The 12147-nt window shown below is 43.1% G+C and overlaps 1 protein-coding gene across 2 annotated transcripts in view; it reads left to right on the forward strand.

Annotated features, from left to right (window-relative positions):
- Positions 1-12147, forward strand: part of SYN3 (synapsin III) — a 177612-nt gene that overhangs the window by 151875 nt on the left and 13590 nt on the right. For both annotated transcript variants that reach the window (XM_008505123.2, XM_008505115.2), the window contains 3 exons: positions 3550-3692; positions 8490-8564; positions 11830-11932. In XM_008505123.2, coding sequence (XP_008503345.2) covers positions 3550-3692; positions 8490-8564; positions 11830-11932 — 321 coding nt within the window. The remainder of the gene's footprint in view (positions 1-3549; positions 3693-8489; positions 8565-11829; positions 11933-12147) is intronic.

Raw genomic sequence — 12147 nt, forward strand, 5'->3', positions numbered from 1 at the left:
AGCAGGGACTCTCCTGGCTTTCTAACTCAGAAAAGGCATTTGTCAATACACTGGCCCAAACTCTTCACAACAGATCACTAAAACTCTACAGCAAACAGCAATTGATGGCTCCAGAATGAGTCTATTGCAGCTCAAACAGGCAGCACAGCTAAGCAAACAGGCTGCCAGGGCAAGGGCTGTGTTTGCATTCACTATTTGCACTCCTCTACACAGCTAATGGGATATTGCATTTATCTTAAGAATGGTGGGAAAAAAAAAAAAAAAAAAAAAAAGAGAGAGAGAGAAAGGGAAAGAGAGAGAGAAAAATGGCTTCCTGTCGATCCCTTTTCCAACTTCTTTTCTCAGTTTCATAAATTGGCTGACCTGCCATTTTAGAAGACGGATTTATCCCTTATTAGGTAAATTGGTGACTGTTTGCTCTAGAATGATTTTTAATAGCCCCTTCTTAAATAATGCCCTCTGGCATCACATGACATCCACCCTGGCTTTGGTTATCTCAAGGTTTTTCTTCTCCTGTTAAAAGAATGGATATTTTATTGACATGTAAAAGGGTTACACAAAGCAGGAGGAAATGAATTATACAAATTTTAAAAGTAGAAAGCCAATAAAATGGTGGACTTGGTAGATAAGGCAGGAAAATAAATCTAATTTGACTGTAACTTGAGTGCTTCCTGTTCATGAAGTAATAACCATACCCTGGACTAAACCAACATTAACCCAGGACAGGGCTGTTATTTTGTCGGATTTGGTTGGCTCTAACAATTAACAAATGGTGGCTCAGATTTCAGCTTTGGTGGGGTGAATATTTTGGTGCCTGGTGGGAATAAGGCCTAATATCCTAAAAGTGGACCTATGAGAGGTGCTTTCTTTGAAAGTCCATGGGAAGGGCTCTGCCATGGGTCAGGCAAGATGGCAGAGCTGTTTCCTGAGGACTGCAGTGGGGTAGCACTGTGGGAATCATCTTTGGTTTTCATTTCTTACTTTGTGTCCTTGCCAGGTGTTTCTACCACCCCTCCTTTAACTATTTACCCAGCCAGTCCTCAGGCCCATTGAAGAAAAATATTCAAGTGCTTTCCCTCTCTTCCCACAGGGAGAGGGCGATGGAGAGGAGAAAGAAATGGGCCCTTCCTTTCCATAGCATGTTGTATTTTTGAGAAAAAAATTAATTTAGCAAGATGATCATTTATCTCCTTTCTAGCAGGAACAATACAGTCCAATTCCAACCTGGAGAGGGAAGCAGCATCCTTTCCTCTGCCTCTGGGGCAAATGTTCTGGTCTGGGAATGTAAATGTTTCACCCAGAGCCCAAATACATCTCCTGCACAAGCACAGCATTTTGTTTTAGCTCACACAAATGTCCTTGTTCCAAGGAGGTCATTCTATAACAGCTTCTGCCTTTTCCCATTGCCAAAAGGGTCTGGGAGAACATGTCGTAAGCCAGTGCATCTCCTCCCCACTCAGTCCCTGCTGTGTTCGTCCCATCTGGGTGGGACTGTCTCATTTGATCTCATTCAACCCAGATCTGTCCTTATCAGTGCTACAGATACCCGGCCGCTTAGCAGCAAACTCTCCCCAACCCCCCCCCATGATTTTGTGAGCCATGGGGGCCTCTCCCATGTGAGGTGCTTCCCTCTTCTGCTCCCCTCTCACTTCCAGGGCTTTTCTACCACCTTACCCTGCCCTGCCATGTCAGAAGCAGCCAGCATTACACACAGTCCCATTCAGACAGAATGGAACAACACAGCCCAGAGCAAGGCTGCTCCTCCTGGATGATCTGCAGTGGTTACCTTTATATTTCCCCTTTGTGATCGTTAATTTTTTTCTTTTTTTCTCTACACTCCCACCCCACAGACGACTGTTGTCTTCCTCTGCTCCTTTCCTCAGCAGCCCCTGAATAGCAAGAGAACTTTAGCCATCGCAAAAGGGATGAGGACTAGGGGCATTTGAAGTTCAGTAAACGGAGGAACCAAGACCAGGCTTTATTTCTTCTTATTCAGGCTTCTAGAAACGGTCACAAGTCAAACTAGTTGCACTTTTCACCTTCCCCACAACCTAACCAGTTCTCAAGAGCTTTTCTGCACCAGGATGTGGCTGTATCTTTGGCTTCTGTCATGACTTGTGCTTACAGAAAACCATCAAAACAGAATAAAGCAGGTTAGAAACAAGCTTGTCCTCTATTCACTAATGAAGATGGCTCCTGCCCTCTCACGGCTGAGGTAGATATGTAAAGCCACTTGTTTGTTCTTTGCAAAGAAACACCAAATACCATCACAGGCGTTTCCTTCAGCTGGCTCCACATAGTCTGGCATCACCTTCCTTTAACACACACACACTGACGCATCTGGGAAACTCTTCTGGAGGAGACTGACCAGTTGGCACCAGCAAGGAAACACTTAGCAAATCGGGCTTGCAATTCCCCACTGTGGTCTCAAAGTGTTAGCAAATTACAAAGTTTAGGTAATATGTAAAGAAAGTCACTCACTTGTTCACCCTTTTCACATAATGTGTGCGAATGCTGCTCTTTTTTCTGCCAGTTGACCCACCCTTCCTGCATCTGTCCTGCTCCAAAGGACAAGAATTGCATGGGTTTTTCTGATGCACAGAGCAGGTTTTTTGGCAATTGACTGAAGGCTGGGGAGGGTAATATGAATGAAGTAAAGTTGTCCACTGTGTTCTTGCTACCACCTTGTTCAGTTTTACTGTCCCAGATGAATTAGCTTTTGCAGAGATTCAATCATATCACTAGAACTTCCAGTGTTTGGTCTTTTTTCCTTTTATTTTTTTTTTTAATAAGATACAGAGCATTTCTCAAAACTGAACACAAATCCTGGAAAAGCCAGCTTCTCAGAAAATCTCCACCTCACAGGCCACTGTCCTCTCATTTCCAAGTGCAACTCAAGTCTAACACCCAACCAGCTGTACCACACACGTGCCCATGGCATCACACTTACACAAATCTCCCTGAGAATCACAAGGTCCCCCAGAGACATCTTTTGCCTTCAGAGTTTGCTTCCAGCCAGGAGATCTTTACTGCTCCTCAAAGAGAGTCTGGAAGGGGGTAAAGTGAAATGCCAGGGAACTTGAGCATAGAGGTGGCAGACAACCAGCTCTCTTGTTGATTTCCTGGCATTGGTTTTTATTTCCTGACCACCCAAAATACTCTGTTTTCATCCATCACAACATAGGAAACAGCAGATCCAATGTTTGAATGCAGTAATGCCCCTTAAGAGATCAAATATTTTTCTGAAGTACCATAAAAGCAAAGATCATTAGCAAGAGCCATCTGTCTTCTTGGTGCCAGGTTTACCAGGGCTTCTGCATGAAGAAGGAGAAAGGAGCTGATTTACTCTGGGCTGGGTTGGTCTGGGGAACTTCTCTAAATCACACAATCCCTGCTCTGTCCTCAGCTCCATCTGTGTGGTAGTTTTTAACATTGTGCTATTCAGGCACAGAGATGACTTCTGCTCACTAAGTATTCCTGTTCCTTTTTTGTTGTTGTTGTTGTTGCTCTTGCTTATCACTTCTTTTTCCTGGGATTTTGGCAATCAAGGTGAAAGTTGAGAACCAGCACGACTTTCGGGACGTGGCCAGCATAGTAGCCATGGCAAAAACCTACGCCACCACTGAGCCATTCATCGACTCCAAGTACGACATCCGAATCCAGAAAATTGGCAGCAACTACAAGGCTTACATGTGAGTGTGGGGCTATGACATTGAGATAGGGAAATGGAGGGGAGATGGTGCTGTGGATGTGATTCAGTCAGTGCCTGCTCCGGACAGGAGTAAGAAGCTGACCTAATTTCCTCAAAGAATAGCCCTACTGTTCCCCTCCCACCTCATCCACCGATTACCTTCTCCATTACTCACCATCAGCTCATTGTTTCCAGAAGGTAAATCTCTCTTCTGAGATTCAATTAGTTCCCACTATACCAGCTGTTCTCTACCATTAACTATCACCTCTCCCTCCTCATGTGGAAGGTCTCATCTTTCCCAGCAAAACCCTTCAGCTCCCAAACACTCTCCAGTGGGAACAGAACCCACTGAAAAAAAGGTTGCACCAACTGCAAATCAAAGAGTCCTACAGTGTCCAACCCATGACAACACTCAGCATCTCCTGAGAACTACAGAACTACAGTCACACAAGAACACACGAAGCACACAACACCTGGGTACAAATGGCCTTATCCTGGCCAGCATGCAGGATTTCCATAGGCATTTTGCATGTGTACTCCTTGAAGAGTACAAAGAAGGGAAAGGAGAGACATTTCTGTGGGTGCTCCAAAGCTCCTCCCTGCCCTGTGGAGTAGCAAGGGAAGTGGCATGAAAGCAACACTCAACACTGGTATGCTTAAAAATATTTAAAAGCATTCAGGCAAACTTCAGTAGTCATCAAGCTCAATTAAAGATGTAACCAGATGTGTCAGTATGACACCTGTTTCTTCTTGCTGAAACCCAGCAGATGAGAAAAGCCAAATAGCACAGCTTCTCCAGGAGCTCCTTATCCAGCCATAAAATTCTGGACAAGTAGAGAGCTCCAGCAGTACATTCTTCAGGTCACCAGGTAAATTTCATATGTTACCTAACACCCACAACACAGTGAGTTCTAGATCCATGTTGACAACCCCCCAGGCCATAGTTCTGGTACAGCATTCTTAAATCAGGTAATCAAATGTACACAATCACATATTTTTCATCTTTAGCTGCCTAAAATTCCCAGTTGGACTCCTAGCACAGAGGTGATTAAGTAAACTAGATAATAACTGAGTCACATTCTTCATGGGAAGGACTTAAGTGACACTCAGCTACTTCATGTGAACTCAATGAGAGAAAATTTGTTTTAAATATGATCAGGTCAGCAATAGAACAGTTGCCTAATATTACATTAACATCTCAGGGAGCCTGGCTCAAATTGCCCAAAGGAAGGAAGGTATAAAGTATCAATTAAAATTCCCTTTTTCTTGCCAACCTACCCAACCTTGTCTCCAGAGCCTGGTCCCAGCCTGCCTCTAAGTGAAACAAAGGCCCAGTTAGTCTGACCAGATCCTCTCCCCATTTATTATATTCACACTCACTGTGCACTCATCCAAACAGGGATCAGAAATAATACCAGATGACTGAGCAAAGAAAGCAGTCACACTAAGAGCTAATCCCATTTGGGAATATAGCTGCGCAAACAATTGTTTGCTAAATGAAAAATGTTTTTGCGTGAAAACAGCCATGAAAGGGAAACACCTTAATGAGAAATTAAGTTTATTAACAAAAAAAGCAAACAGTGAAATTCACCCAGTGACTTGCTAACAGAAGGTTGACTTATATTGAGAGAGACATTTATGGATATGAGCTTGGAAGAGAGGTATCATCAGTCCCATCAGGGGCTGTTCCTTCTGTCCTGGCATCAGACAGAATAGAAGGTTATTTCTATGGTATTAAGAAGTCCCTACTATGTCCAAGGACATAGGTAAAAGCACCCCAAATATCAAAGCTCTCACCGGTGTCTCAAATAGAAGACTCAAATTGTTAGTCATGCTAGCAAATCTCAGCCATTAAGGCAATTACAGCATCTGCAGTAACGTCATACTACATGAATTGCTTTCATCTGTGAGCCATGGAGTCTACCCAGTATTTTTATACCTTCACCCACACATAGAGACTTTAAAAGCCCCTTCCTTCTGAGAAAAGGCTGAGTACCAAATTCCTCCAGAATATGTTTACTTTGCAGTAAGCATCTGCCAGAGGGAGGATGCTGCTGGGTGACTCATGCATTCCTCCCTGCCCCAGATGTTCAGTGCACTTCCTTCCAGCCCATGACCCAAGGCTTGAGTTCAGTTTCCCATTGACTTCAGTGCAGTGACTCCAGATCTACACTACTAACAAACACCTACTTAGCCCATGCCTTGGGACAGTCTCAGAAGAGCAGATAAGCAGCATGTGATACATGCCTAAAATTCCACTAAGCATATTTGACTGTCACTGTAATACTGGTGGAGAGAAAATACAAATAATGCTCACGTGACAGGGGAAAATGAGGCAGAAATTATACTTTCACCCCTGCTCCACCTGGGGGCAAACAGAGTGATCATTTCCAGTTAAGACTCATGAAATGTTCACCTTCCATGAAGCCAGCAGCTGCTGACTTTCAGGAGTGGGATATTTCTTGCCTTCAGCATTTAAGAAGAGGGTAATATCCTTTCCTTTCTAATTTCATGAGTGTCACTTCTGATTTTGTCACCTCAAATGCAGTTCAATATGCTCTGCAGGGGCTACAGCTTCAGCTGTATGTAAACTACTTTTACTTTTAGACTGAAATGGCCCAGCTGGGAGATGTTGAGTATAGGCTGAAAACAGCCCATGATCTGCTTATCAATCCATTTCTCCTAAGAAATGCCGAAGGTGTTTTGGTCACACATATATGCTTGATCTACTGATCTCTAATATCTTGAGATCCTTTCCTTTGAGATGCTGACCATACACTGATGCAGCTCCCTGGCATTAATACGGTTCGAAGCACTTCAACTTTCAGTCCCTAGAGAAAGGGAGTTTGAGGCAGGGCATCTTTAGGGAAGGATCTTTGGCTTCAGTCTCCTTTTGCACCTCAGGTTTAACAGAAAAAGTTAAAGCAGAAGAATTTGGTGGCACACTTCACATTGGCAATGCTTGGAAAAGAATGATCATGAGAGAGGCTATGGTGTAGGAAATTGGGGACTGGTCTAGAGGGCTTCAAATAAAGCTTTTTCATATAAAACCAGTAAAATTCTCTAACAGGAAAGTTATGGATACAGCTGAAAGAAATATTTTACATCTTAGGCCCCATGTTGGCTGGAGATTGGTAGATACAAACAAGGCAAACCAATCAGCCCAACTCTGTCAGAACAGAGTTCTTATTTTGGGAGCTTGCCCACATCAAATTTCCTTGCAAAAGTGAATAGCTGCGGTTTGGTTTGCTTAGGGATGACACAAGTATTTACATTTGGTATGCCAGGTACATTTTCTGAACACTGATATCCAGTCTTCATTAATCAGACTTGGGAGTTCTCATTAGTAATAAGTAGATTCTGGATGCCATGTGCCACTGCACAGGAATTTTCTGAACCTAAATGTTGTAAAAGAGTAGTTCTTCCCACTACAGAACTGAAAAGCATAATGCCAAGAATCCCATGTCAAAGGAAAAGGAGAGGCTGAGGGCTAAACATTGACCTTTCAGGCCATCAAAGGGCTTGAAACAATCAAAGCCTGAGAGGGAATCCATACCTCTGCTTAGAAAGTAAGGCAGGAAAATGGACACTGGGTGAAGGGAATCAAGGACAAGAGTCATCCATATGGAAACACAGTTATTCAACAAAGTAATCATGCTCCTTTGGGCCAACTCACACTTCTTTAAATATGGGCTACAAAGACAATTTAAATTGCACAGAAGTTATACATATCACTTTAGAAGAGAAATGGGAAAAGGATACCAAGCTGTCCCTCATCAGAATGAAGAGGAAACGTAGGTATCCAGCTGTAATGATCCAGGTTTACAGTCTAGCAAGACATCAGTATTACCACTGCTACACATAGTTTTTCAAGTTCAGATTCTTTCTTCCACACCATGTGAAAAAGTTGAAAGAACTGGCAGAGTGTTCACACAACTTCACGCTGAAATGCTGGATTACATTTGATACTCCTCTCCTAAATCTCTATCTAAATCTCCTGTAACATGGAGATGCTCCCTGGATATAGCCTGTCTGCTTGTTGACTTGTGCTAGCTTGTACACTACTCCAAGGTTATCTCTGCAATGTTGCAACAGGCTGCCCAAGGTCTGCTCTGGGACTAAAGTCAAGAAAAGGAATTTTTTCAACCCTTGATGGATGATGATAAAACCCAGGATTTGCCAGCAACAGTACTTTTTCTGGAAATTAACTATCAGTTGCAGCTAACAGTACTCCAACCATTTTGCAGTTATTAATTGCAATAATTAATTTTGTCCAGATACAGTGAGCCAAAGATATGTCAATGAAATGTCAGTGAAAAGAGGGTATAATAGTATTTTTTATGACACCAGTACAATTGAAGTCACAGTTAGGGAGACCTACACTGTCACAGCTGACATTTGTGAAGCTGCTCAGGCAGACGTTTATCTGGAGAGTTGCTCTCCCACAGATGGAGGATGCAGAACACACGGGTGATTATTTCAGAGATCTTCTACTGACATTTCAGCTCTCCTGGGTCTGATATATAAAGAAAGAAAGTACTAACAGAGCTTGGTGTGTGCAGAAGATTCCTTGGAGGTTTCCCTGTCTAACTCCTCATTCAGTCTTTCATGAGTCTGAACAACATATCCTGTATGGCATGTTGTTGAGGCAGGATTTGTAAAGGCTTCTGTGAGGAAGAACCTCACCTCATCACCTCCTGTACAAGCAGTGAGTCAAGAATGAGGACTACAGTATGAGGGAGGATGGGGCAGGAATGTATTTGCATGTTCAGGTTATGCTTTTGGTTTGTTTTCCTAGGAGGACGTCCATCTCTGGAAACTGGAAGGCAAACACAGGTTCCGCGATGCTAGAACAGATTGCAATGACAGAGAGGTAAGGAAGAGGGTTTCAGGACAGTGTTAGCTATTCTTGGGTTAGAAGGGAGGAATTGTGTTGCAGACTTTGGTTGACTGAGAGAACTGGTAAGTGAGGTCTCCCGGGAGGCTAGATAAAGAAGTTTAAAAGACTGAGTGTTTCCTTAAAAAAATAGTGAGGGCACAAAGGCAAACTGTCCTATTTTGGAGAACAGGCTGGAAGTACAGCTAGAGACCAGCATTGCTAAATCATTAGATCTTTAGTGAATATAGCCACAGGAAACAAGACCAGCGTACTAAGGTCAAGCACACAAGCACAAACATGTAGGGATAAAATCAGAAAGGTCACAGCACCAAACAAGAAGTAACAAGAAGTTATTCTAAGTACATTACTAATGAGAGGCAGACATAGAAAAGTGTTCTTCTTCTGTCAGTTGAAGTACTGGAAATTCTTCTTTGCATTGGTCTCAAAAAAGTAAAAGTGGACATTGTTTTTTAATGAAGTTCTTCTCCTTGCTGAACAAGACAGAAAGAACTGCCTCAGTCATCTTGCAGACTTAAATTTGCAGATGGTATTTCCATGTATTCAAATTACTGTGATATTTGCTAATATTGCCACTGCTTGGCATTGTTGATCCGTGATAACTTAAACTTTGCTGTAACTCCCAAACCTTATTCTACAGAACTGCTATCAAGTCACTTGCTCTTCATCCTATTTTTTAATGAGGTTATTCATAGAATCCATAGATTATATATAGGCCCTCTTTCCTAATGAATCTAAGACTTTATTCATGTTATGCCTCTAATGTGTCAGAATCATGTTTAATCTGACTGCCCAGGTTTGGGAGAAAACAGGAGATAAAGCACATTTGAAAAAAGATAGTAATGAGCTGGAAAGAGCCCAAAGGACAATAAAGGAAATGCTCAGAGGAGAAAATATAATCAGTCTATGAGGAAAGAATGCAACAACTGCTTATGTAGTTTTCCTCCTTTTTTAGTTAGCAGGCCACTGATATTTTTCCAGTACAGGTGAAGACTCATGCATTATGAATATATGACTGTTGTGCAGAGGTTCACTTTACTTCATTAGTTGTCAGAGAGCAGAAGCTGTCACAAGCTGAACTTGACTTCATCTGAAAAATGAAAAAAATCCCAAAAACTTAAAGGGCACAAGCTCTCAAAACATGTAAAATGCTGCTAATAGGGTATTACTCTTCATATTATTTGTACAATAGTGTTAGATACGTTGGGCTTAAATTGTAGCAGAAGAGGTTTATTTGAACATTTCCTTCATTTTCTAATAGTAAGGATATCATAGCACAGAAATGGATTAATTGGAGTAGATAGAGACTCCTTGTCCTCTTTCAGAACAGATTTTGAAAAAAGTGTCCTCTTTTGGGTAAAGGAGTTTTCCTTTCTGCACCTTTCGTTCTCTTGGGAAGGTAACTCTGCAAAACCCTCAATAGGACTGTGGGAATTTGATATTATTCTGCATCCTGCTTGTTTATGACACAGCTAAAACTTCATTCAGCCTGCCCTTTGAAAGTTCATTTTATACATGTAGCACCACAGTTCACCATTTTAGCCTTATCCAACTATATATGCAACAAATCCTGTTGAGATGTGTGAGAGCCATCAGTGCATGCTGAAAGTCAGGAGTGTGCTGAAATGCTCTGATGAGTAGGAGCACCCTGATGTACATACTGTAATGAGTAGTAACCCAAAGGATTGACATGTTCAGGTAATACTAGCAAAAATAGCAGTAAATCCTCTACAGATATTACCCCTGATGCATATACATAAATTTGCTCTTCTGTCCCATAGCACTTCTCTTCCACTCCAGCAGCCCTGGTGCCTCCCAGTGCTCACCTAGAACCAGCAACATTGAAGTCATGTAGCTGTCAGGGTGTCTGCAATGGGCAGCCATTCCCTGAGCCTGGCTGTGAAACCCAGACACCTAGGGAAGTCCTTCAAGGAAGAGAGGGGATTCCTATGATGGTGTCCCTGAGTGTGGGCCCACAGCAGTGCCAAAGGGGGGCTGGCAGTGCCTGGTTCCTGCCAGGATGCATTATTCTCCTCCTTCTGACTCCTCCTCTGGTGCTCTCTTCCTCAGGGAGGCTGTGTTCAACGTGCTTGGTTTCTTCATTAGGGATAAGAGTGCACAAGTAGACCTGTAAGCCATATTCTTGCTTCTTCCTGCAGACACTGTTCACACAAGCTGATCATTATATTGTCAGGCTATGGGGACTCTGGCTGGCTTCAAGGATGTAAACTTGTCCTTTGGCCAGAACAGCTCTTTTCCCAGTCCCTGTGGGGTCTGCAAAATGTCACTGTTTTCACGAGACTGTGGCCTTCCCTCCCCTCCTTACATCTTGTCTTAGCCCTGCTTACAGATCTGCTGTTCAGAGATTATTATTTTTATTGAAATGGTCAGGACTGCAGCACAGCTGCACAGGAAATAAAACCAGGCCCCCTCGTTCCCTGCTCGTTTCCACAGCAGGGGAATGCAGTCCCCCTATAATACTCCTCTTGTCATTTTCTCTCCTCCTCCAACACCAGGATAGCTAAGGAGGCACCAGCTCACATTCCCATCCTGGGACAGCTAGAGAAAAGGGCTGCAGCCTGTAGCTGTCCCTCCAACCAAGCAGTGTCTGGTCTGTGTGATAGGACAGCACGGATAGGACCAGGATTCGGGGGGACAGAAGGGACACAGGAAACTATAAAAGGATGAAATTGAGACAATAAATTGTAAAAAGCAAGAGTCCCTGGGTTACAGATCAGGGAGGGAATGGCTACTCTTAGTTAAATTCTGCACTCCCTTTCTGATGCTATTCCAGCCTCAATGTGCAGGATATCTTATCAGGAGAAAGCTGCCTGCATAATGGAGAGCTTTCAGGCAAAGCCAATACAAACGCTAAGGGGCCAACACTACAGGGAGATTAAATGAGCTAAATATTTATAGCTTGGCTAAATTACAACCAACTCGAGATCTGATGTAAATACCAAGGAGGGAAATAAACATTTTAAGGTGGCTTTGAGGGCAGGATTGAAGCACTCTGAAATTAAAGGAAACCTTAGGCACGATTCTTTTTTTTTTTTTTTTTTGCTCCATCTCCTGTGCAAGAGAGGGAGGCAATGACCCAGCAAAGCAGATGAAGTCTGTCTTATGATGAAAAGGGCTCCTGAACCTCTTTACCTTCTTATGGGCAGTGGGATGGGTGTCTGTATTTGGTGGACTACCCAACAACAGCTAAACCTAGGCCATGCTTCTGTGGTTTCTGCAGGTACAGACTCTGGGCGGACGCCTGCGCAGAAATGTTTGGAGGTCTTGACATCTGCGCTGTCAAAGCTGTCCACAGCAAAGATGGAAAGGACTATATCATTGAGGTGAGAGCATGGGGAACACGAATGCAAGTCTCCTTTGGGAAGTGTATCTGCAAACACGCTTCCTCAGAGTTCACATGCACCAGTGTGCTCGCTTAACCCTGCGTGCAGGGTCCATCAGCCAGTGCTCCTCTGTGCCCACCTGTATACCCCAAACTATGGCCCACTGATAATCAAGAAACTGATTTAGAGTCTCAACTAAACTGGCAGACATGCAG

This window comes from Calypte anna, chromosome 1 (assembly GCF_003957555.1).
Source record: "Calypte anna isolate BGI_N300 chromosome 1, bCalAnn1_v1.p, whole genome shotgun sequence".
Lineage (NCBI taxonomy): Eukaryota > Metazoa > Chordata > Aves > Apodiformes > Trochilidae > Calypte > Calypte anna.